Genomic DNA, 26,181 nt, shown 5'->3' with positions numbered 1-26,181 from the left:
GAACCGCATCACGACTATTGCAATCAAATGCATAACGTGTACTGTTATCTCAGGTCAGGGTTTGTTACCTTTCTTGATCCTTTTCTTCCTTTGTTCTAATTTTTCGACTAAAGACCGATCAAGCTTCATTCCTACAGCTTTCTTGGCCCTGTATGATGGAAGTATTCAGAAATTTATAACCCTGGAAATCGCATGCGCGAAGATACGTTTCAACTCATAACCAAACAAAAGAATGATGAATATAGATTCGCAAAGCCCATTGTCAATTAAGCTTAAGCGGGGTAGGAACATAAGATATAAAACTACAAAGACGTAAATCTCATGTCAAAATGGTAACCTACAAAATCTACTCTAAACGGACTTCATTTGTTGCTGCTGCTGCTGTCGGCATCATTGATTGGTCTTTCTAAGGGTGTAAATATGAGACCTTAAGATGATGATGCATTGTTGGTGTTGCTGCCCTCCTTATGGTCACCAAATATACGTTGCCGGAAGTCCGAAACCATTAGAGGGAGACCCTTTCGAAGCGACACCATGGGTTCCCAACCAAGTAGCTCTTTGGCTCTTGAGATATCAGGCTTCCTCTTGTGTGGATCATCTTCTGTGTTGGGTCTGAACTCTATCTTTGCATTCGGGTCAATCGTTTCTTGAACCACCTGCAAAATCCATGGTAAAACCATACTACTGTCATCATCATTACCTAACACATTTCTTATTAGCTTTATAAGTTCCTCATAGGAAATAATGTCAATATTACTGTTCAGTTCATAAGCAAGATTAACGGGTAATATATGCTTACCTCGGCAAGCTCAAGCATGGTAAATTCTCCTGGATTTCCAAGATTAAAAGGTCCAATATGTTCCCCTTCCATCAACCGCATCAGACCCTCCACCTTTTTAGATAATGAAAATACAGTTTAGCAAATGCCAAATATATTTGTTATGAAATGCATGCCATGATACCAAAATATTGAAGAAGAAATATATTTGTTATGAAATGCATGCCATGATATCAAATTATTGAAAAAGAAGTATTATAGAAATCCTTATATTAAAAGTTATATTGCATTTTATTTTCACTACTCAAAAATCAGGCTCTAGGAGGAAAGTATCCATGTGGGACTTTCATTTGGTGCTACTCACATGGTGTTATGTCTAGTCAGTTAATTTCTACACTCAGCAAAGCAAAAATTCAGGACCAGAGATGATCTGTCTGTAAACTGTATGTGTTCTCAATCTTATTGCAGGAGGCACAACAGTTTTTTATCCTGAAATATCATATTTTTTTAAATTCACGTGGGACTGTCTTAGCTTACTAGTTTTCCGCTAGAAATTGCAGGCTTAGGCCACTAAGAAACATAGGTTAAAAAAAGAAACGTAGTAATAGGGAAAAAAAAAAGGTAAAAGTGGTAACGTGGCACCAATATTTGCAACGATCAATAAAGAGAAATTTAAAATTAAAAAAATATTAATAAAATAATCATAAAAAGCAGTGAGAAAAACAATAATAAAAAAGATTTACCAGATCAGAAACATATTGAAAACTCCTTGTCTGCTTACCATCACCATACACAGTCAATGGCTCCTTCCTTAAGGCCTGCATTCCATCCCCATTAACACCTCAATAATGTCTCTCGAAAATAAATTTAAAAAAAAAAAAACAAACCCAAGTACCTGAGCTACGAAATTGCTAACAACACGGCCATCGTCTATGCACATACGTGGTCCATAAGTATTGAAAATTCTGGCAATCCTAACCTGAAACCGTAGATTTTATAAAATTTACCGATGATTAGAAGTTTAAAATTTTGTTGCTATGTTAGGGTGGGTGAGTTTGAAAGGGCCGATTGGATGCTGCGGTATGTTTAGTTTACTCTTTATCTTATGTTACAATATCATTATATTATCTAATATCATCATCATTATTTTTATATTAATAGTAGATAAATTTACCGTAAATCCGGTGATTAAGATAAAAGGTTAGGTAAGGTAACCTCGACGCCGGCTCCGCGGTGATAGTCCATGGTCAACGTTTCAGCAGTACGCTTTCCCTCATCGTAACAGCTTCGGACACCTGTCCCATACATTCATTACAAACTTTTGAAAAATTGTAAGCTCGGAAAGGTTCTATCAGAGACACGCGTCTAACTACACCACCTAGATCTGAACTTTAACATTAAATCTCACTTTACATAAATGTCCCCAACATGCCTACTATTTGATGTGAAAGACATAAGTTTTGAACGCTAACCGATGGGATTGACGTTGCCCCAATAAGTTTCTTTCTGAGGATGTTGCAGTGGATCTCCATAGACTTCGCTTGTACTGGTCAACAAGAACCTAGCACCTACTCTTTTTGCCAGGCCTAACATGTTCAATGTTCCCACCACATTTGTCTTGTGCGAAACACATGGTTTGGTTAAAGAAACAAAACAATTAACATGCTTGCAGTAAACCAGTAATAAGATTTTGAAGCAATATAAAGGATATGATAGTTTTCACGGGATTGAATTTGTAATGAACTGGGGAAGCTGGGCAAGCGAGATGATAGATTTGGTCAACTTCCAACAGCAACGGTTCAACGACGTCGTGTCGGATAAGCTCGAAGTTGGGGTTGCCGAAGTGGTGCATCACGTTCTGTTTCCTTCCGGTAAAGAAATTATCAACGACGATCACGCTGTCTCCTCTGGCAATCAGACGGTCCACGAGGTGGGATCCCACGAACCCGGCTCCGCCCGTTACCACGATTCTTAAACCTTTCCGCTTCAGCCCCAACGGGATCTTGCTTGTCGGGTTGGCCGACCCGAACCCGAGGCGGTGCGCGGAGGAGAACTTCTGTTGGGTCTCGATGGGGAAGTAGGTGATGGAATCGGGGATCAGGGTGGTGAAGCGGCTGTGAGGAGCGACGTACGGAGCGGGTGAAGTTGGGAAGACGGTGAAAATCAGGGTGGCGATCGCAATGCCGACGAAGACGAAGAGGAGGCGTTGTTCACGGAGGAGGTAATGGATGGTGCGGGTGACGGAGGCCCATGGTTTTACGGGTTTGGGCGAATATGAATCTGAAGAAGGCTGGGTCTCAGAGCCTCTATAAATCAGCTCCGACCCCATCGTATTTTCAACTTCGAAGAAAATCAAACTCGATTCGTAAGAATCAATTCAAAAGAATTTGTTGAAGTGAGTCGCCGGCGAGTAGAAGCTGAGTTGGAATGGAGGTGGTGGTGTTAAACAAGAAAATGAAAACAGGGGAATTCTCAATTCTGGCCTGAAGAATAAAGGAGGAGAATAAATATAAATAAGGGTTTAGGAAAGGTATGATATTACGGAAATGGCGTTACTTTTTCAAAGTTATTTTAGTTTGAAAATTAGAAGGTACCGTAATGTGGATAAATTTTAAAGGAACTTTTATTACCAAAACGGTCCGTCATTTCTGGGCTTATTACAAAATCTACCCAAATTTCGGTATGTTTAAAATATTTTTGTTTTTCTCCACATTCAACCAAATATTCTTCACTAAAGTTCCGCCATTTATAATTTTTGCTAATTTGATTGTTTTTTAATTAAATTTTATTATTATTTTTCTAACGAAAATGCTAACTAAAACATAAATTATTAATGATGTTGTCATGGCAACGTGTAATTCGTGTTGACATGACATTATTTAACTTATATATACCATGTATAAAAATAATTTAAAAGTTATAAAATATTAAAAATATAAAAAAAATTAAAAAAAAGTATAAAGTACACGTGAATTGTCATGCAGGCTATAATGTTTAAAATTTTAAAATTTTAATTAACATTTTTATTAAAAGAAAAACTATAATTTAATTGTTTTTGAAAGGTTAATGGTCAATAAAACTCTATTTAAAAGGTTAAAGATTAAATTTAGTTAAAAAATACAATTATTAGTTAGGAAGCATGTAAGATGCATGCGATGGAGGGGTAAAATTTGGTGAAGAGACCAGAGAGGATCTCCATTTTTCTTGCAAACCAAACCAACATTGTGTGTAGGACTAGGTGGTTATGCCAAATGATTACGTCGAGAAAGGATGTTTTGATTTCTTGTAAACGACAAGGGATTTGCACGTTTTAGATCAATGGGAAGTCATCCTTAATTAGAGTTGGGTGGCTGCTGCCAAGGTCGTTGGCGCCCGCATCTTAAGCGACGTTGACTTTCCTTTCTTTTTCTATGTTCACTCCAAGTAAAGTAATAGAAGCAACCTAAAATAAATCAAATTTTATACCTAAATACTTCCCATAAATCAAAACGTAACCTTTCACGTTCCATCCCAAAAACCGCCTCAACTATATCAACTATACTCCAACTCCTACATAATTATACATCTTTAACTTAGTTTAAGGTGGTATTTAGAAAGTCACCTAATAATTTAATTTGAGTGTAATTGCTCATAATTGGATAACCATCCTGCCAAATTGGGTGTAATTGGAGCATCCCAATTACAATTTTCAATTTTTAAGGGGAGATGAGAATTGAAGTAATTACAAGCAAATCCAAATTTGAAAATTTATTTATTTACAAGTTACAAAAATTATATTATAAACATGAACATATATTAGTGTTTAGGATGATTGTAATAAATATATATATTATATCATACATCCTAAATAAATTATGTATTTTATAAAGTTATAACAAAATATTATATTATTTAAATCCTAGAATTTTTTAAACTTATGGCTAAAAAAGTTATCATAAAAAATAATTTACATGTGTTATATTATATTTATTTATAAAAACTTATGGTCAAGAAGTGTGAATATGACTTATTTATGTGTCCATGTTATATATTATAAAAATAATATACTTATTCATAAATGTATATATATTTTTTATTATTATAACTTGTTTATAAAAAAACATTTTAAAGTTATGACAAACAATTATATTATTTATAAGAAGTGTTATAAAAGTTATTGGATAATTTATAAAATATTTTTTATAAAGGTTATCCATTATGAATTTTATATTATTTTTATTTAAATTTGAGTATTATAAAAAAGGATGTAACCTAGCATAAGTCTTTTTTCCAAATTAAGTTTATATAACTTTTTATAATTAAAACTATAGACAATTTGGACTATAAACCCAAATATTGTAAGGTCGATCCTAATTATGCAAATACAAAAGGTTTTCTTGCACCATATCATAGAGTATGACACCATTTGAGAGAATGGTGTTAGACACGAGCATCATAAACGGAAGCTAAAACCCATTTGGACTGCCACGTAGGATTGTCGTTAGGGAGATAATGGAGCTTAACGGCAGAGTGACCACTTTGTAACAAAAAGATAATATAAGTGACTAAAACGTAATATTTCAAACATAAGTGACTAAAAATATAATCTAAGGCAAACAAAAGTGACTATTTTTGTAGTTTACCCAAAATAAATTATAAATGTTAAGATTTAAACTTATGTCACCAGCATCTATAAAATCCTTTTTACCACCTCACCCAAAAGTATATCTTGATACTCTTTTTACATTTTAATTTTATTACATGAATTGTTTCACCTACATTGTTTGTATATATATTGATAATGTCATTGATCGAGTTGGTATAACAATTTACACTGATTTTATGTTTTAATTACGTACATATTGCATATCCATTATTATTATTTCTAACCTTATGTTTCATTATTTATTATATGATATTTTTAAACACGTCTATATTTTAAATACATTATTTATAATTTAATTTACGCAATATTCCCCAAACCAGCCATGGTGTTAGAAAAATTCCAGTTGATGAATTAAAAAAAGAAAAGGACATATTTTTACGTTTTGTGTTGCTTAGGTTGAAGATTAATTAATCAAGTTTTAGTTCTAAGTAGAGGTGCTCATGGGCCGGGCCGGGTTCGGGCCGGGCCCATGAAAAATTTTTGGTCCGGGTCCTAGGCCCGGGCTCGGCTCGGCCCGAAATATGGGCCTAAGATTTTGCCCATGCCCGGCCCGAGAAAAAAATCATAAGCCCGGGCCCGGCCCATTTTTATTTTAAAAATTTTTAAAAATTAAAAAAAAGTATTTTAAAAATATTTTAAAATTAAAAAAAGTATTTTAAAATATTTTAAAATTAAAAAAAATATTTTAAAAATATTTTAAAATTAAAAAATTTAAAAAAAGTATTTTAAAAATATTTAAAATTAAAAAAAATTAAAAAAAGTATGTAAAAAATATTTTAAAATTTTTAAAAATAAATATATTTATTATATCGGGCTGGGCCGGGCTGGGCCGGGTAGGGCCCGGGCCAAAAAATGGTGCCCGAGGCCCGGCCCATTTTCTAAACGGGCCTCTTTTTTTCCCAAGCCCATATTTCGAGCCTATATTTTTACCCAAACCCTCCCATATTTTGAACGGGCCGTCGGGCCGGGCCGGGCCGCCCGGCCCATGATCCCCTGTAGTTCAAAGGTTGCCTTGCTCATATATGTTGGGAGCAAAGGAAAAGGTGAAGTAGGCGGAAATTGAAATTTGAAGTGAAATGCAAAAACTTGATAGCAAATCAAAACGTAGTTCACACATCATTAGTGGGAAACAAATTTGAAATGTTGAATAGCTTGCTTCCACTTGTATTAGCAGCGTTAGTGAGTTGATCCAAAGGGGACGCTACCTGGTTACACTACTTCATGCTTTGCCTTCTCAACTAGGCTTAATAGCTATTTTGGTCCTTATATTTTACAGTTTCTCATTTTGTTATCTCAAGATTAAGTTTTTATCATTTTGGTCCCTGTACTATCATTTCGCATATAGTTCCCTCAATTTTTAAAAAGCCCAAATTTTTTTAGTTTTTTTCATTGGAATTTTATGTTTTTAGAAAATATTAAATTTTTAAGATTTTGTTTATATGTTTTACTTTATAATGTTTTTTGAACTTAACTATTTTTGGACTTACTTTTTTTTTAACATGTGGCATTGTTTCATTGGTTGATGGGATTTTTTTAACCAAAATGTAAAATGGGGTAATGCGATGACAGTACGGGAGTCAAAGGTGAATAAAAAAAAATCTTAAGTTACCAAACTGAGAATTTATTTACAGTAAAAGGGTCAAAAAAAGTTATTAAGCCAATATATATTAAGAAAAGGCTAAAAGAGCCTTTTTGATCATGAACTCTTTTTCCGGCTGACCTGGGCTATCTGCATAATGGGTGCTGAAATAGGTTAGAGTGAAGAACATATTAAAGCTAAAACATGTGATTAGAAGATCTGGTAGGTTGCCTTCTTGCAGAAGATCTAATTATGCACATGCAGCAAGACCATTGGCGTTGGAGCTCCTTGCTTTCGCCTTCAAATCAAATCCCTTTCAGATTTCAGAAAATTGTCTGTTTCCTTGTGAACAAGTCACAAACAGTGGACCATAGTTCAAATCACTAAATGAAATTAATTTCACAGGTTCATCAAGTACTTATCAGTCAGTTGTATAATGCTAAAGACATCATTTTGGCAATCACTACTGAAAATACATGGTGGGTTGATTAATGACTGTTTCAGCAGCAATGGTGTTTTGCATGAAAGGAGAGGGGCATCATCATCAAATCCTATTTGGTTCAAGTCCACATGATTCTGTCAAATCAATGATGCAATACACATGAATGAAGTGATTAGGGCTACTATAACATCAACCTCATTCTTTAGCCCCTCCAGTTTTGATAAATTGCAGGTGCACTGCAGCATTAGACCAAAGCTTTTCCTGAACTTTTGAAGTTGGTAGTGTCATACAAGGCCTTCATTTTCATCATTGGTGACAGACATTGCAACTTTGAGCTGTTGCAGAAATAATCTGACCATAACCAAGTGACTGGTAGAAACTCTACCATAAACCCAAATGTGTCAACAGCTCTAAAATGTCTTTGAGAAGAGAAAAAAACCATATTATATCCCATGAATGATCATAATACAAAATGAACTACCAACACAGTGAGTGCTTAGACAGTCGAACTGTAGAATATAAACTGATTTCACTTCACTTGTTTTCTTTTCCCTCTTTAACATTGTCTTAATATGAATGCTTCAGGTTAAACTTCTTCTTGACAGAGAACGCTGCTAGATAATTACAGTAAAGGCACAAAGCTTATCCGTTTTCGACATCATTCAATCAGACTACAGCTGTTTGGTGTCTTCCATAGAATCAGAAATTTGTGCATAACCATCAAGTACCTAATCTTAATAACTTTCAAGATGTAGCCGGCTTTATAACTAAGTATCCATAGATTGTGATACCTCTAGTTTAATATATCTTGAACTCAAGGCATTGATACATTGTAAAATGCACAAATCACACTGCTAGAAGGCTTGTTTTACATAATAGGGACTTTATTAAGTAAAAATTATAGTAGAGGAGAGTCTATTTTTCTTCTTCTCTATCACTTAGTCAATGCTGTGTCAGAATCATGGTACAATACTGAAACTTATTAATAAGACGAACCTCTCATAAACCAAGGCAAAATTTGCCACATAATTGTTTCACATTGAATAAAATTTTAGAGCAACCCATTAAAATGGTTTTTGCTTTGGATAGATCTCTACCAAGTTTTGCAACAGAAGTAAGCTCAAGGGTCAAATGTTTCCACTAGCAGACAGCAAAAATAGCAAACAAATAGAGCAGTAGTGCATCTGATAAAAGCCCAAGTTCATTGTTTAGACTGTGATGCAGATTTTCTGATGATCTCTTCGGAAGGAATCTCCAATGTAGCTCCTGCATGCTCCTTACTTGGCTTCACCTCTGCAGCAATCAGCAACAGCGCTTAACATGACGAACCTTAACTAAGCAGTTAAGTAGTTGAAGAGAGAGAAAAAGTATTCTTACAAGAGGTCAAACAGACAATGCATCGAACAGGTGGTGATCATAGAATATGAGGCATTCACACAAGACGTGCATGTAAAATTGAATGGAAAACATGAACAAAAAGATAAGTTACCGTAGCCGCCGCGTTCGTTGAGCTTGGCTTGAACGATCATGGTGGAAATGAAATGGGAGGCCTCACGTGCTTCCTCGAGGAATTTCTGGATCTCAGGCTCCGAGGTGACATGACGATTGGCTTCGAATTTCTGACGCACCTCAACGGCAGAGGCGTTCAACATCAAGGTGTCGCCGGCAAATGATTTGCGGGTGGCTCTTAGAAGAGCCCTATACGCGCTTAGTGCTTCTCCTCTTACCATCTTTCACTTCTCTCTCTCTCTCTCTCTCTCACTCACTCGGAGTCTGCCTTCTAATTCTGCGCTGCTGCTTGCTTGCCAGAATTTGCTGCTACTAACTTCGAGACGCTGTCGTTTCTTCAACTATAATTATTTAAGATTTTGCACGCTATTAAAAAAGAGAGTTAATTTACCTTTTTTCTTTAACAAGTTTTTCTTTTTTAAAAATAATATTAAATATATATTTATAAAAAAAATTATTGAACAATTTTTTTCAAAAAATAATTCTATTTATATATAAAATGTTAGGGATAAATCCCAACACTATACATGAACTATGATTTAATGTGCAATTGTATATATGAACTTCAATTTTTTGTAATTTTATACATAAAATTATGATTTGATCCAATTATTGTAAATTATTAACACAATTATTGATATAACATCATTTTATGTTTATATATTGCATACATGAATAATTATATTTATCCAATATAAAAATAAATTGATGTATTTATTTCTTTAAATGTGTATGATTAAATCAAAATTAAAGTTTGAAGTATGCATTTGAACCACAATTAGAGTTTCATGTATACAATAGCACCAAATTAAAATTCATGTATACAATTGCACATTTAATAAAAATTTATGTATAATTTTGAGATTTGTTCCTAAAATATTACAATAAAATGGAAGAAGCCCTAAAAGCTGCTATACATTGGAAATTAAGTCAATATATATATCAAAGGAAATGATGTCAACGCTTAACTAAAAGTTAAGTCATATCAACCACGGGAGTTAGGTGAGATTCAATGCGTCTCTCTTACCTTAACCAATAGTTGACAGTTCGATACTCACCCTAGGTATGGAGCGGCTTTAAAACTCGTGACCAGTGTCTACCCCCTTAATGGGCCTACAGAACGTAAAGGATAAGTCACTGAACTACCCCAGTGGATACCTGATCGCGTGCACGAGTGACAAACAATTTTATAAAATAATTTAAAAGTTTGATTTTAACTGCAAGCGGACAGTGTCGAGTTGTAATATTTATAATGTTCAATAAAACATTAGAGTTTTCTAAGGATCGAACCCAAATGAGTCAGTGATTAAATGATCCCTAATTAATTAACATCCGATTAAAGGAGTCTAGCTAACTCCTCACTAAGCATTATATTACAGTAGGTTATACAAGAGATTAATTACACTAGTTTGCTAACTAATCACTAAAAAGGACCAAATTGTAAAATAAGTAAACTTATGAAATTAACAAATTAATAACAGACAGTGGTTGGTTAACTTCTGTGTTGCTAATTAACAAATTAATAACAGACAGCGGTTGGTTAACTTCTGTGTTGCTAATTAACTTTTGGACTCGAGATCTAAACCACTTAAACTCCTAAATTTGTGCAAGTTTACCTCTTGGTTTCCACTTTACCAACTTAGACAAATTAGTTCGGTTTATCTCTAGACCTCACCAACTAACTCGGGACTATCGAATTAGTGCCCTATAAGATCTCCTCTCGGCTTCACTTACCTAAATTTTCCCTTAGAGTCGTTAGTCCTAAGTTTTGAAGTCTATTCGATTTAGTTCAATTTTTACGATTTAGTCTCTTTACCAAGAACTAACTAGGCAACAGTTCCATCAACCACCTAAGCTTTAACTACTAATACTCATCCCTAAATGCACAAACAACAAAAATTTAAGCAAAGAAGTTATTGATTTAAACTTAAAGAAAATGCATAAAAACTCGAGCTTTATTGCAAAAGCTTGAAAAACACAATAATGGTAACAAGATTGATGAATAAAAATACCAAAGATATGATTTTTATAAAGTAAAAGAAAACAAAGCTGAATGATATTAAGCAAAAGGATTAAAGTGTAAATATAATGAAAGTCAAGGTATTAGAAAGCAATTAATAATAAGATATAATAAACTTAGCTAACTACTAAACTACTCTAAAATTAGAAAAGTAAACTAAAACATAAAAAATGAAAAAGAAAACCCTAAACCTAAACTAAGCCAAAAGTGACTTTTTAATTTGATTATAACCCAATTTTTGTGACCCAATTGGCCATGATTTGCCTAATTTTGGTTAAGGGACATGTTGGATAAAGACTACACCTACAGTTATTTTTTGTCTCTTTTCAACAGTGATATCGCGATATCCTCAACAATCTTGAAATGAGGGTCCTTTGGAAGTTTTGGGTATCGTGATACTACTATTGGTGGCTCAATATTCCTTCTTTTCAACATTGTCAAAGGTATCACAACTTTCATGCTTCAATATTGTGATATCCCCTTTCTTGGTGATATTTTCGTTCACGTTCGGGCCACCATTGACACCCTACAACACTCAATCAACTGTTAGGTTCCCTATTGTAACACCCCTAACCCTTATCCGTCGCCGAAATAGGGTTACAGAGCATTACCAGACTTTACGGAGTAATTACTGATATTTCACAACTTTTATTATTCATATCAAGAACCAGATATATAACACTCATATTGTCTCTTAAATGGGCCCTCGAGGCTCAATATACACCTTCAAAGTGAATCGAGATTAAACTGGATATCTTAGGAGCAGGGGACACACGCCCGTGTAGTCGGCCGTGTGACATGCCAGTGTCCATACCCGTGTAAATCTCTGACTTGGGTCACACGGCCAACCACACGTCTGTGTGCTAGGCCATGTGCAAGGTGCAGGGGTCACACGGCCAAGCCGCATGCCCGTGTGTTAGGCCGTATGTAAAAATCTGGGCATTTTGTTTTGAAATTTTAAGGTCCAGAGGACACACGGCTGAGACACACGCCTGTGTGGACGAAAATAGGTCATTTTAAGGCCACTTTTCTCACCCATTTTGACATTAACCTGCACTCAACATTCACATACACCAATATATCCCAACCAAGCAATCAATACAACTAAAACATGTTCTCAACATGACATAACATCACAAATATTTCAATTACTTATACTTACCTATTTAACTCATTTCATTGATTTATCAAATATACTACTAATTTCACACATACAAACATTTAAGATTCACAAACACAATTCATACTATTTCATTGTCAAACCAACCCTATACATGCCATATAAACCAAAATTTACATTGCAAAAACTACCGGATTAAACTGGATAGTGTAGCTTGATGTGTTGATCCGATCTCCCGATTACACGTTAATCTACCAAAACATTAAACAACACGAGTAATCTTAATGAAGCTTAGTAAGTTTAATAGGTTAAACATTGATCTTACCGAACTTATTATAATAAATTAAATTGTAAATAAATTATACATTTTTCCCTGTCAAACACAATATAATCAATAAACACACTTCCTTCAGATCAATATCAATAATAATCTATAAAATTTTCAATTCAATCACATAAGTCTTTTACCATTTCTTACTGGATCGAATAACGGCTTACGGATATGAGTACATCGTTCTTTTTGTGTCATAGTCCAACTATAGTCTTACACATGCATTACCATGGCCCTGCCATGGTCTTACATTTGTAGTGCCATAACCCAGTTATGGTCTTATCATCAGAATGTCATAGCCCAGCTATGGTCTTACACATGTATATATACTACCATGGTCCAACCATGGTCTTACGTTCAAGTTACCATAACCCAGTTATGGTCTTTTCATTAAAATTTCATAGCCTAGATATGGTCTTACATTTAAACACTGTCATGGTCCAACCATGGTCTTATCCGTCAATTCATTCTTTGCCACGGAATGATCGTACTCAATCTTGCGTTCTACTCATTTTAAACATTCAATTCAATTTTCATACTTTTACAATAATCTTAATTTCAACAACAAAATATGAATAAATACATTATACCATTCCTAAATTAACAAATAATCATGAAAGTTTAACCATATGAACTTACCTGGGTTGGATTGTAAAATTTGTAGTAGTTCAGAGACTACTCGGCTAATTTCTTTTTTTCTCGTTGATTTACAAGCTCTTGATATGATGCAAAAATATGAAAAACCAACTTAGAGGACCTTTAATGGCATTTTTGGACTGAAAATTAGAAGAAGAAATGTCTAGAATTCAATTTAGTCACTTATTTTATTTTTAATTTTAACCAAATTACCATTTTGCCCTTAGTTCACACTAATTTTGTTTATTTCTTCTACCCTTGTGCCGTTTCAGCCATCTTCTTTGGGCTAATTTGCCTTTTAAGTCCTCTCTCATTTAACACTTGAACCATTTAATCATTTTAGTGAATTTTGCATCTTTTTCAATTTAATCCTTTTTAATTAATTAACTATTGAAACGTTAAAATTTTCTAATAAAACTTTAATATTAACTCAATGACACTCTATAAATATTTATAAAAATATTTACGACTCGGTTTATAAAATCGAGGTCTCGATACCTCATTTTCGAAACCACTTTACCTAATAAATCCTTCTAAACCCAAATCACTATTACAAAAGTCTTCCTAAAATCATATTTAACTCATAATTACTAAATAATAAAATTTTCAAACTCACTCGTCGGATTTAGTAATCTCGAATCACTGTTTCTGACACCACTGAAAATTGGGTTGTTACACCTATGGTGCATTTGGCCAATTAAAATCTCAAAAATAGCGTAAAACATACTAATTCACTTATTAAAACAAAAGGTTAAAACTAAGTAAAAGCACGAAAAATACATTCAAATTGCTTAAGAATAAGCTCATCAAGTGTAATGGAGAGCTTAATTTGACATATCAAATTACGGCAAATCAATACTTTGGGAAACAAAAAAAAAGTTTAGTCATATTGATAAAAATGCTTGACCTTAGGAAATAAAACTTGAAAGAATGCGACTGTCACAAATACAAGCAACATCAATTATCGTCAACCACTAGAATAGATCTCTCGAACTAATGCCTTGGATCCAACATCCAGGATCTTGTCCTTCTTGAATAACCTACAAAACTTCATAAGCGTTAAATCATTCAAATCAAACATAGACAAAAATAAGTCAACTCCAACTCGAGGGACCTAGTCACAATGGACTCTAGAAAACACAAGTTCTCATCGGCTTGAGCGAAAATCTCCCTCATTGGAGAGCCAAAGGTCAAAAAAAAAAGTGGTTGATGAGAAGAAAAATGGTGGTGGTAGTAAAGAGGTGGAGGATGAAAGAGAGGAAAACAAGGAAAAGGAACAGTAAAGAAAATGAGGAAAGAAAAGAATATTTGAAATAGAAAAGGGAGAGTGAAAAGTAGGGGTGAGAGGGGAGGAAGGGATAAGGGTTGCTGCTGGCGAGAAGATGGCACCAACAACCTCACCCATGGTAGTAAACGAAAAAAAAAGTTAAAAGGAAAAAAATGGGGGAAAAGGGGAAAGAGATAAGGAAAAGGAAGGGGACAATAGGAGAAAGTGCCACGAAAGAAAGAAAGGAGGACGAAGTGAAAGAACCAAAAATTGATTAACTGGTCAGAAAACGAAAAGTTTTTAGAAAAGCGTTTGGGGATATTTTGAAATCCAAAGAGTTTTTTCAGGAAGGTGTTTGAGGTTCATAAAAATTACCCCACACTTAAATCAGGGATGGAGTGGTAAAATACATATAAATAAATTCTCATTAAGTTCAGTCTTGATATTTAATTTTTAGATTAGTTGTTTTAAATAAATATTTCATATAAAAATTGTAAAAGACAAAAATAGCATTAATTTTTACTGATTCTATTAATAAGTTAGTATCAAATTAACTCACAACACCAACTTAACCAACCACATTATATATAATATAAATTAATTTAGTGAATTAAGTAATTGCTCACATGTTGCAGTTTTAAGTAGTGTTAGTCACATGATATGTTCCTTCCTTCATATCATTTGTTAGTGATTTGGAGATTATATATATATATATATTGAATTGATTAAAGTGTGTGTGCTCTTGGAAAAGCAATTTGTTCAACAACTAGATTAAAATCTTGGAAAAGCAACACCATATAGCTCTTTGAATACCTTCAATTGATTTGGATATACAAAATGGAGAGAGAAGCCCATTAGCAGTTTGAAGCTTTTAAATTTCCACTTTAATGCAATTTTTGTGAATTCAGCAAAATCTCTTCAATGCAAGAAGAAGTAAAGAGAAATGGTTGAAGAATGAAATACGACTCGCGAGCCTTTTTCTTTTTTTTTTTTTTTACTAGAATGGAATGTCATTGTGCGGTGACGATGCATTATTACATAATTAAATTTAGGGTAAACTATACCTTTAGTCACTAAATTATGGGTAATTTTTTATTTTGGTCATTTAATTAAAAAAGTTACAATTTTGTCATTGAACTATTCAAAAATTTTTATTTAATTCACTAGGCTCTTAAGTTTTTTTAAAGTTTCGCTAGCGAATTCCAAGTGATGAATTGATGATTGATACGATGGATCAGTACTCATCAAGAAGTAAAAGAACATACCTTAGATCCAAGTCGATCTGACGGTCGATGTCAAAGATCGAAGAAAAAAAAACTGTTTAAATTTTGATTTGCAAATTCGTGACATTCAAAGCTATTTCATGAAAAGAAATTGAACTGCAGAAGGGGAAGGAGAAAGAGAACATTCGATTGGTGCAAGTAGTGTGAATAGAGAAAGCCACATAACATCGACTTTAATAGCCCAATGAGTTAAATGAAAACTTTTAAATAGTTTAGTAACCAAATTGTAAATTTTTTTTAATTAAGTGACCAAAAAGAAAACTTACCCATAATTTAGTGACTAATGATATAGTTTACCCTAAAATTTAAATTCAAAGGTAAAAGGATCATGAAAGCCCTCGTATTAGGAGGCAGATTACAATTTACCCTTCTACTCAAAAAATGGACAAATTAGCCTTTCCACATTAGAAAATAAGTATAAATTGACACTTTTGTTAAAAATCACATCCACAAGTGTTATTAATTGATTTTTTTTTCAACTTTTTTAAAAGTGACCTGAAATTAAAGGATGAGTAGAATTAGATAAAAGTACCATGAAAGCCCATGCATTAAGAGTTGGGTTGCATTTTACCGTTTCTAATGAAAAACTGGACATATTAGCCCCTTTACGTTAAATCAAAGAACAATTTAGTCCTATTAAAATTCTATCATCTCCACTATTAAATGTTGATGTGGCTGATGGAGAAACCAAAAATTATATATTATAATTAAACTTAAAAAATTAAAAAATTTTGCTATTTAAATACTTCTCTAAATCTAAAATTGTTCCAAAAGCACTTTTACGAGAAGCTGAAGATTTCAGCTTCTAAGCATAAACTAGGCTCAAGAAGGGCATTGGGATATATGGAAAAGTTTGATTTTTAGAATTAGACTGCAAAATATTGCCGTACCATACGGGTGGGTGATGCTTGCTTTCTATTGAAGCATTTGGGTAATGATTCTTTTGAATGCACTACAACAAAAGATCTCGTAAGCATCATTGCAATTAAGCTATCTAACTTCGACTTTTCGCCACAATCTGTGCTTTAAATACAAACATTTCATTTCACTCTTAAGTGTACATCAATTTCATTCTTCTTTCGACAAATAAAAAATAAAAAATAGAAAAGAAACCTTTCAACCCGGGGAGAGACTTGACAACAAAACATGAATCTCACTACCGCAATTTGCATTTGCTTCCTTCAACAAATTTTCAACAATCAACCTATAACCAAAATCTCATCTTCCATGTATTCTTACTTTATAGAATATATTGCATGAAACCATATCTCTGCTCGGACTCTTAAAAAATGTCACCGCATACCAAATTGAAATACCTTTTGACTGCACTAAGTTGTAACTTGTAAGGTTATTGAAACATTAAACTCTCTCTCAATTACCAATCCAGAAGGAGAAGTATTAAATATGGCCAAGCTGGTATAAAGGGAGCATGTTGTGTTCAATAGATGAATAATTTACCTCAGGGAATCAACCATTCTATAATCATGTTTTTTGCGACGGCATCTATGGTGAGCTTTCTGATCAGAGAATGTGTTCTCCCCAACAATCTCCATTTTTGAATGTGCATCTGCTGCAAAGGAAAAGGCATTCAATTCATGAAACAAGAAGAAAACAGAAAATGTATAGCAAAGGAAGCTGTGCAGGCACAACATTAGTTTCTTCTAAACCACAGCCAAGTTCACAGACGTAAATTCAAGAACCTGAAGGCTATTCATTAAATAAAGAAACAAAAAGTAGATCCAAAAATGCAACAAAACTCCAAAATACAAGGAAAAACTTTCGATTTTTGTGACAGGATTATATTGCTTAGTGGGAAATGGGAATTATGAAATGGGGATTCACAGAGTTCATTAAGCAGAACTTAGAAATGAAAGACAACAGATGTGAATTTAAAGAGAGGTAGTATGAGTCTAACAGCCACTTAATGTGAAAAGTTACTTTTGTATCAATACTACCACCAAGAATATGGCTTCTGCAATTTTTTTCACTCAAAATAAATTGCCACTCAAGTCAAACTAATTTCCTCATCTGATCCTCCAAATTGCCTAAGACCGCTAAAAGTGGTTGGCCACCTGATCTGATACTCCAATTTGCATTTAGAGAAAGGCTACCATACATCGCTTCCAAGTTGCATGAAAATTTTATGTAACATAAGAGCATGGAAGCCTATATGATCCCAACTGTAAATCTTGCCCACTGGAAACTCATTTACAGTTTTCCGCACTTAGCTGATCCAAATGCTAATCATATGTAATTTACTACTCAAGCTCATTTAGTGTATCACTTCATTGGATTGAAACCATGACTTAATGATTTTATCTTTAGAAAGAGCAGCAGAATCTAGTAGAGCTAACTATGGTAAACTTACCCTTTCTAATCAGATAAGTTAGATCCTTTTATCAAGACTCTCCATTTTTACTTAGTACTTGTGCCTGAGAAGCATACCACAGAGGTTACAAGAATTGATCCTCTAAATATATGAAAAAGCCTAAAAGACCAAGCATTCTCATATAACGCATATAGTATACTCTACCTGACAGTCACCCAAGTCCAACTAACATAGGTTAAATCGATATACATTACAGGGAAGGGGAAAGGGACACGGTCCGAACCCACTTCAAGTTATTTTGCCACTAGACAAGTGAATTGTTGGCAAAAACGATTAAACGAAATAAATGTTTTCCACTGCTAGGATTTGAACCTAGAATCCAAGGAAGGATTTGCCAAGTGCTACAGTGGACGTTATTGTTATATGTACACATTCTCAAACCTTCATGCTTAATAGAAATAGCAGTGTAAACACAAAGACTTTTGACCACACTGCCTTGAGCAGACATAGTTAACAAATAAATCAAACAAGAAGAATTAAATGAAACCAACATTGCTGCAATTATGCCAACAACAAAAACCCTAAATCCAGAGATCATAAATTCATATAGGTTAAATTTTTCAACAAAAAAAAGAAGCAAAATTCCAGAAATTTATAAAAGAAAGTATAAAATAAGGACCCAAAAAGTCAAAGAACAAGACCATTAGCAATACCTCCAAAGTGATCCCCCCAAAGCAACAACCGATTGTCGTCTTCTTCTTCATCAACCTCATCCCCATATCCAAACTCTCCATCCCCACGATACCCAGGCTCACTCCCATACCCAGATTCATTCCCTTGAGCATCAAAAACCCCAAATTGCCCGCATAAAGTCTCCTTCTCTCCACTCCCACCATCCCCTCTTTCCCTCCTGATATTACGGGCCTCGCTCACATCCGAGACCCAATACGAATCCCCACCATTGCCAAACAGTTCCCCACTCGAGTCCGTCCCGATCGCCACCGGAAAATCCGAGCACGTACCATAGGCTGCCGAAGCCCCCACAGAACAGCACCTTCGAGTCCCGCTTCGATCGGAGCTCCGACCCGAAACCGACCTCGACCCACGGCGGCGGCGTTTTCTGGCAAACAGCCTGAAGCTACTCCTCTTGGGATTGGCAGATATAGGGTTGTTGTTGTTATCATCGTCGAGGAGGGTTAGCTTGGAGAGATCAATAGAAAAAGAAGTGGTACGATCGGAGAGGCAAGGACGCTTGGGATGGAAGCCATTGGAGGAGGAAAGCTTAGGAGGAGTAAGTTGGGGATCGGAGGAGTCTAGAGCTTGCTGGAGGTGGAAAGGTCTCCATGAATGGAGCTGGAAGGCGCAAGCGTCTACTGAATGGCGGGTGTCTAGAGCCTTGTGCGACATTGAATGGCAGAATCTTGAACGGAAGGATCAGGATTTGAAACTAAACAAAAGGTTTGGAGATCCAGGTTTCGCTAATCCAGTTTGCAGCACCTTGTTTTTAATTTAAAAAATAAAAATGGTTTTGTTTTGGAAGATATTTTTAAAAAGACTTGAAATCAACTGTAGAAATAAGAGCTGAGAGCAAATTTTGTTCGTGGTTTAAATAAGCGACAGAGGACTATTGTATTGGGTCAAGCTAGATCCTTCCAGAGCATGCGTCATTCTTGATTTTTCATAACCATACATGAATGCATACATACATACATACCATATGGTGGGGTAAATTACTCAGTTCATCACCTATTTTTAAGGTGATTTTATTTTAGTCAAATCTTTAACAATACATGTCACATCATGTTTAAATTTTCATTTTGATCGCTTAATTGTTTAGGTCGTTTTAACTTTGGTCACCCAAAATAAAAATTCTCCTTTTAAGTATTGATCAAGTAAAAAAAATATTAATAATTAAAGTGAAAAACTGTAGAAACTAAAATAATGCATTACAAATTTTTTCTCATAGTGTACTTGTTTACCCCTTTGTGTAAAGTTCTAATTTTTTTTCAATATTAGATTTTTAAATTTTAAAACATCAAAATCAAATAAATAATTTGTTAAAAAATTTTATCTCTTGATAATATCAAACCATTTGTTACTGTAATATTGAAATTAACTAAATTAATTAACTAATTTAACTTCCTAAAATTTAATTTTTTATTTTATGTTTCAAAATTAAAATAAAATCAAATAACTCATCTTTAATAATTGTCTACAAAACTCAAATTTCTTTTAATTAATACGATCATGAATTTTTCATGTTAAGCTAAAACTAAAGGAAAAAGTCCTTGTAATTATTTAAACTAATTAACTTTGTCTACAAGCCAAATGAGACCCAAAATTATTTTCATCATTTCTTTACCCAGATGAAGAATAAGCAATGAATTTAACTGATAGTAATGATGTTTTCTTTGCTTTTAACATGACATGAAAGATTCAAGATTATATAAAATAAATAAATTTAAGTTCATAGACAATTATTAAATATAAGTTATTTGAGTTGATTTAGTTAAGGATAATTTGAAAAAAAAATGTAGTAATAGGTTAAATTGATTAATTTATTTATTTTTAATATTATAGTAACAAATGAGTTGATATTATCGATGGATAAAAAATTCAACAATTTAGTTAATTAATTTTGAAATTTTGTAAATTAAAATTTCAAGATTGGAAAAAAAATAGAATTTTTAGCAATAGGATAAACAAGTGCAATTTGATAAATTTTTAATGCATTGTTTTAGTTTCTATTGTTTTTCACTTTAACACATTTTTTTTACATGGATCAAGACTTAAAGTAAAAGAATTTTTTCAATGACCTAAAAGTTGGGTGACCAAAATGAAAGTTTAAAGATGATGTGTACATGATTTTATGTGTATAGTCAACCGTCGTTAAGTATTTAACACTTCGATGACTAAAATGAAAGCACCTCAAAAGTTGGGTGTAACACCCACACCCTCAACCCGATACAATTTGCCAGATCCGGGTTTTGGGTATGACCACACGAGTACAGACAAAAACTTAATCTACTTATACAATTTAATATTAATTGCAACTCAAATCCACACTGACTCAAACTAATTTACATATGTATATACAATAGGTAAATACAACTCCAGTACATGGTAATTTAATTACAAGAAATCTAAATTGAAATCCTCATCTATTACAATTATCCCAAAATATGGAGTTTGAAGAAACATTTCAGACTTTGGACACGCCATCGAAACTCACTCTGCATGCATAATAACTCGATACGCCATTTCATTTGGCGTATTCCTGGAATCGTCCTTCTTGGCGTAGACTCACATTGTCTCACCTGAAATACAATACACACAAGTTAAGTTCATAAGAACTTAGTGAGAGAAACATCATTTACCTGAGTGGTACTCGCACATTGCAACTAATGAATCATAATGACGATTTTATCGTTCTTAACCTTTAACTCTGTCTCTGGCGGGTACTTCTTCAAATTCTATTCTTATACACATTAGATATCATACCTTACCCTGCAATCATTCCTGTTCCCATCAATGTTTTCAATACATCACTACATTCTTCAATCTCTGAGCCATCATATCTTCACAATTCGAGAATGAACACGTACACAAATGAAAGATACTTTCGTTGAATAATCAAACTTAAATCCTTATTCGGTTCGCACTTTCAATACAACCCTTTTACTTCTCTATATCTCTTCAATTCATAATTTTCAATCATCATACCTTACTAAATACTCTTAAGAGCCATACTGATTACGCCAATCAACTTAATACAAAATTTGCCATAAAGAGCATTTATTTAGGATATGCCACCGAAAGCCTTATTGTGGTGCACCACGAGGGCAATTCTGTTAGAGTTCGCCACGAAGGACGTTTCTTTAGAGTACACCACCAAAAGCTATTCCTTCATAATTTGCCACAATGGCTATTCTTTCATAATTCGCCACAAAGACTATTATTTCATAGTTTGTCACAAAAGCTATTCTTTCATAGTTTTCCACAAAGGTTATTCTTTCCTAATGTGTTTACGACATGGATTTGCCTAAAGTCACAATACGTGAGGTTTTCCCATCATTATCCTGGGACACGCAGAGAACCCTATTGGGTAATCACCATTCTTTAATTCTTTTCAGAGGATGCTAGGACCATGAACTTTTCCTTCATAGTTCATATCATAATTTGTGTTTTCAATCCTGACGGACTCCATTAGATACCATCGCAGTGAACAAACATAGACTTTATTGACAGGCTCTTCATGCATTGACACAATCTAAATTCAACCTTTACTTCACTAACATACACCCAAATAGAACACACATCTCATAGCATACATTTCAGACATATACATGCTCAATCATACTTTAATATTTCAACACTCATACACCAATCATCACATGCTATACTCTTCATGACTTCGGATCCATAGTTCAATCAATTTTCTACAGATGACTCACAATATGAATAGTACACATGTAAGAGTAGAGGTGCTCATAGGCCGGGCGGCCCGGCGGAAATATGGGAGGGTTTGGGTAAAAATATAGGCCCGAAATATGGGCTTGGGCAAAAAATGAGGCCCGTTTAGAAAATGGGCCGGGCCTCAAGAACCACTTTTTTGGCCCGAGCCCGGCGCGGCCCGGCCCGAATATAATAAAAATATATATTTTATTTTTAAAAATATTTTAAAATTTTTTTATTTTTAAAATACTTTTTTTAATTTTCTAAATTTTTTTATGTTTATTTAAAAAACGGGCCGGGCCGGGCCTGGGCTTAGGAATTTTCCCCGGGCCGGGCCTGAACAAAATTTCAGGCCCATATTTCGGGCCGGGCCAGGCCCGGGCCTAGGACACGGGCTGAAATTTTTTATGGGCCCGGCCTGACCCGGCCTATGAGCACCTCTATGTAAGAGTCAATATAGAACTTACGTAATTCTCACCTACTACAGTTCAAAGCTCCAAATCCAGACATCTAACACGAAAATGACAGCATTCGTTGCTTACAAAGCATAAGAACACCATTAAAATTACTTATCATGATCTCAAACACATATAACCCTCATACAAAATCTTATTTCTTCATCTTATTGTTCATACAGCTCTAATAAACTTACTCTTTCATAACTTTAACATGTAGAGTCATAATACTTACCTTAACATGGAGTAATCACTGACAAAGATTTAGATCTACAACTCCAGCATAAGGAGAAAGAAATACCGTTGGTTTCTTAAAGTTCAAATAGCAGCACTTTTGAAAAAGAAAGAAGAAAAACTCCCCCTTTCTCTAGCTTGAATATCTATATAAATAACCTAAGTTCTCATTGGAACTTGACACGTGTCACAAACTTTCGAAACTGTCTTTATAAATGGTTTACAACTGTAGAGAGAACAAAAATGAATATCCAATATATATATATATATATTTGGTTCATCTGTTCTATTGGTTTCTAACCAAATCATTTATAACGTAACTAGCACAATAACTCAATGAAGTTGGCATACAATACCTTCGGCGCTAACCCAATTTAACAAAAATCCTCAATACTCTCATCAATCTCTTTTTCTTTACAACTTAACACATTCAGAGTTCAATATTTACATAATATTCTAACGTTTGCTATGCACCCAATCCATACTCGAAAGATAACAATTGGGCGGATAAAACTACACCACTCAGATTACTTTCGGACTACCCGCCAAAACTAGGTGTTACATTAGGTGACGAAATTGCAATTTTCTTTTTGTGACCAAAATAAAAGTGTATACAAGTTGGGTGGCCAATTAGAAATTATGATATCTATGATTTCTTTGATATATTTATTTTTAAAATTATTTACCATATCTCACATTCAATTGTAATTATTCTAATTTTATTTGTGTAGTTTTAAACTTCACTAGGGTTATCACAAACAAATAAATAAAGCTCCATCAAGAACCCCAAATCATGGCTTGTTAGTCGAATGTTCTCATTCTCCTAAAATAATCTAGGTTCTATTCATTATTGTACCGAAAAAAACTCCACCAATAGATTACCAAATATTTCAACTCTTTATAACAACATTTCGCTATAAGTGCCAAGTTTTTAGTAGAACCAATTTTTATATTTTCTCATAATAAAAACAATCATAATTATGAAGTACATTCTTTATTAAATTAGTTTTCTATAACAACTCATTGTCTTAAATTTTAAATAAAATTATAGCTATTTCATATAAACAAGCCTATTAATTATATTCTATTAAATAAAAATGATATTAATCAATATATTATTTCAACAAAATGTTTAAATTTCATATAAAAATTGTTAATCATATTTTATTAAATAGAAATCAGAATTAAATAAGTGAATTAAAAATTCAATTATTAAGCTCTTGAATAACTCACAATAGAAAGCTATTGAGTTTTCTCTTGCTCAAGACATGGATAGTAATTCTTCATCAATGTCAGCATTGTATTGTCAACACGAGGATGAAATCTACCTTATCATTAAAATTTTCATTAAATAATTTTTAAATTTTTTATTGGTTTTTAAATAGTTTCATTTAATTTATTAATAAAATATAAATATAATTGAAATTTTTAATTTAAATATGATTTTATTTTCTATAAGGTGAATAAAAATAGGTTTAGAACAATAATTTCTTTATAACATTCAAATGTTGTTACAGGTGTATAACAACTATCACTCTATAAAAAGTAAAATATTGATAGACAAATGAAACTTATAGCTCCAAACAATCATTAAGCACAAAAACCAAAAAATAATCAACATATAGCTCCAAAGAATCAATAAAACAATCTTCTTTACCCAGAACCTCAAACTTAAGGCGGAGGCAGCCTAGGTGCTCACCATCAACACCTTAAAGTCTCCTTTTTTACATGGGTTCTTGAACACCCCCTCCCTCCTCTTAAATAAAAAGAAATTAAGGTATTTTTTCCTGAGAAAGGATCAACAAAGAAAGAAAGATAATAATGCTAAATTAGGGATTCAAAAAGACATGATGGAAAAAGAGTAAAAAAAGTTTTAATTTCACAAAAAAATAAAAAAAATAAAAAGGAAAGGAGAAAGAAGTGTTCCCTAGTATGAGAACTATTGAGAAAAAAACGAGAGCTTCCCTTATCCCCTATTTCTTCATATGTTGAGAAAGTTAGTCTTAAGTAGATTTGATCATGGGTCAGATCGAGTTGATGTCAAATTTTAGTTCTAGGCTTGACTCGGTTTGAAAAATGGGTTAAAAATTTTATCCAAGTCCGGCTCAAATAAAAATGCTAAACTCGAGTTTGACCCAATCCTCCCGTATTAATTTTTATATTATTTTTAAATAAAAATAAATTTTAAAAAAATATAATACATCAAATAACTAAAAACATTAAAATAAATATTTCCCAACAAATAAAAATACATTATACTTAAATAACACTAAGATAATTGCAATTTAGTAAGCAAATGCCTCTAAAATAGTAGCAAAATTAATAATAAAACAAGAGTTATACAATATCCAAACAATAACAACAAAATAGTAGCAATATAATAGCAAAATGACAGCAAAACAACAACAGGAAAAGACATTTAAGTAGATCCGGGTGGGGTCGACCAAAAAAATCTTACTTGAGGTCCGATGTAATGACCCAATAGTCACAGGTATCAAAAAGTGTATTTTTGGGTCTCCGTTTCCGTAAAACGGATTCATAAATATTTATTAAAAATATTCACGAAGTTAATTGTGCGGTTAATTAGGTTTTGGTTAGGTGAATTTGTATGAATTAAGGGTAATTATGTATAAGGACTAAATTACATAAAGAGTGAAAGTTGAATTATAGATTAAAGAAAAGTAAAAAGACTAAAGAAGCAATTAATCCTTATTTCAACAAGTGTATGGTAATAGTAATTACATGTGTAAAAATAATATATATTAATAAAATATGTTTTACTTAATATTTAAGTATATATTATATTATATTATATTATATTATATTATATTATATTATATTATATTATATTATATTATTTTTGTAGTAAAGTAGGCTGATTTATATTAATTTACTGCTGATGAAAGGGAAGCTGAGAGGCCTCCAGAGGAGTGACAAACAATCAATAACAGCTGTCCCGCATCAAAACGCGCATAGAAAATATCGACAATAAAATAAAACAACAGAAAATCGAACAAAATAAAGAAGAAACGTAAATGAAATGCCAAACGAAATAACAGTGGCTCTTCATCGTCCCAAATCAACTAAGGTGCTCCCTT

At 33.3% G+C, this 26,181-nt stretch overlaps 3 protein-coding genes across 4 annotated transcripts; all 3 read right to left on the bottom strand.

The window, feature by feature from the left end:
- Positions 1-217: 217 nt before the first annotated feature.
- LOC107913632 (UDP-glucuronic acid decarboxylase 2) lies at positions 218-3,482 on the bottom strand. Its single transcript, XM_016842284.2, has 7 exons — positions 2,490-3,482; positions 2,251-2,398; positions 1,994-2,073; positions 1,674-1,757; positions 1,522-1,596; positions 800-892; positions 218-656 (listed from the first exon to the last, which is right to left on the bottom strand). The coding sequence occupies exons 1-7, from the start codon at positions 3,105-3,107 to the stop codon at positions 429-431; spliced, it is 1,326 nt and encodes a 441-aa protein (XP_016697773.2). The 5' UTR covers positions 3,108-3,482; the 3' UTR covers positions 218-428.
- A 4,941-nt stretch (positions 3,483-8,423) lies between these two features.
- On the bottom strand, positions 8,424-9,355 carry LOC107913641 (mitochondrial zinc maintenance protein 1, mitochondrial). Its single transcript, XM_016842293.2, has 2 exons — positions 8,934-9,355; positions 8,424-8,737 (listed from the first exon to the last, which is right to left on the bottom strand). The coding sequence occupies exons 1-2, from the start codon at positions 9,172-9,174 to the stop codon at positions 8,646-8,648; spliced, it is 333 nt and encodes a 110-aa protein (XP_016697782.1). The 5' UTR covers positions 9,175-9,355; the 3' UTR covers positions 8,424-8,645.
- Positions 9,356-16,575: 7,220 nt separating this feature from the next.
- Positions 16,576-19,584, bottom strand: LOC107913622 (uncharacterized). 2 transcript variants are annotated; one of them, XM_041099878.1, is made up of 2 exons: positions 18,653-19,584; positions 16,576-17,180 (listed from the first exon to the last, which is right to left on the bottom strand). In XM_041099878.1, the coding sequence occupies exons 1-2, from the start codon at positions 19,344-19,346 to the stop codon at positions 17,065-17,067; spliced, it is 810 nt and encodes a 269-aa protein (XP_040955812.1). In that variant the 5' UTR covers positions 19,347-19,584; the 3' UTR covers positions 16,576-17,064. The 2 variants fall into 2 exon arrangements, with proteins under 2 accessions (XP_040955812.1, XP_016697763.2); XM_016842274.2 differs by having other exon boundaries at positions 16,576-17,177; positions 18,653-19,539.
- Positions 19,585-26,181: the final 6,597 nt, after the last annotated feature.

Source organism: Gossypium hirsutum, chromosome D08, assembly GCF_007990345.1.
Source record: "Gossypium hirsutum isolate 1008001.06 chromosome D08, Gossypium_hirsutum_v2.1, whole genome shotgun sequence".
NCBI classification, from domain to species: domain Eukaryota; kingdom Viridiplantae; phylum Streptophyta; class Magnoliopsida; order Malvales; family Malvaceae; genus Gossypium; species Gossypium hirsutum.
This window is presented reverse-complemented; position numbering and strand designations above follow the sequence as displayed.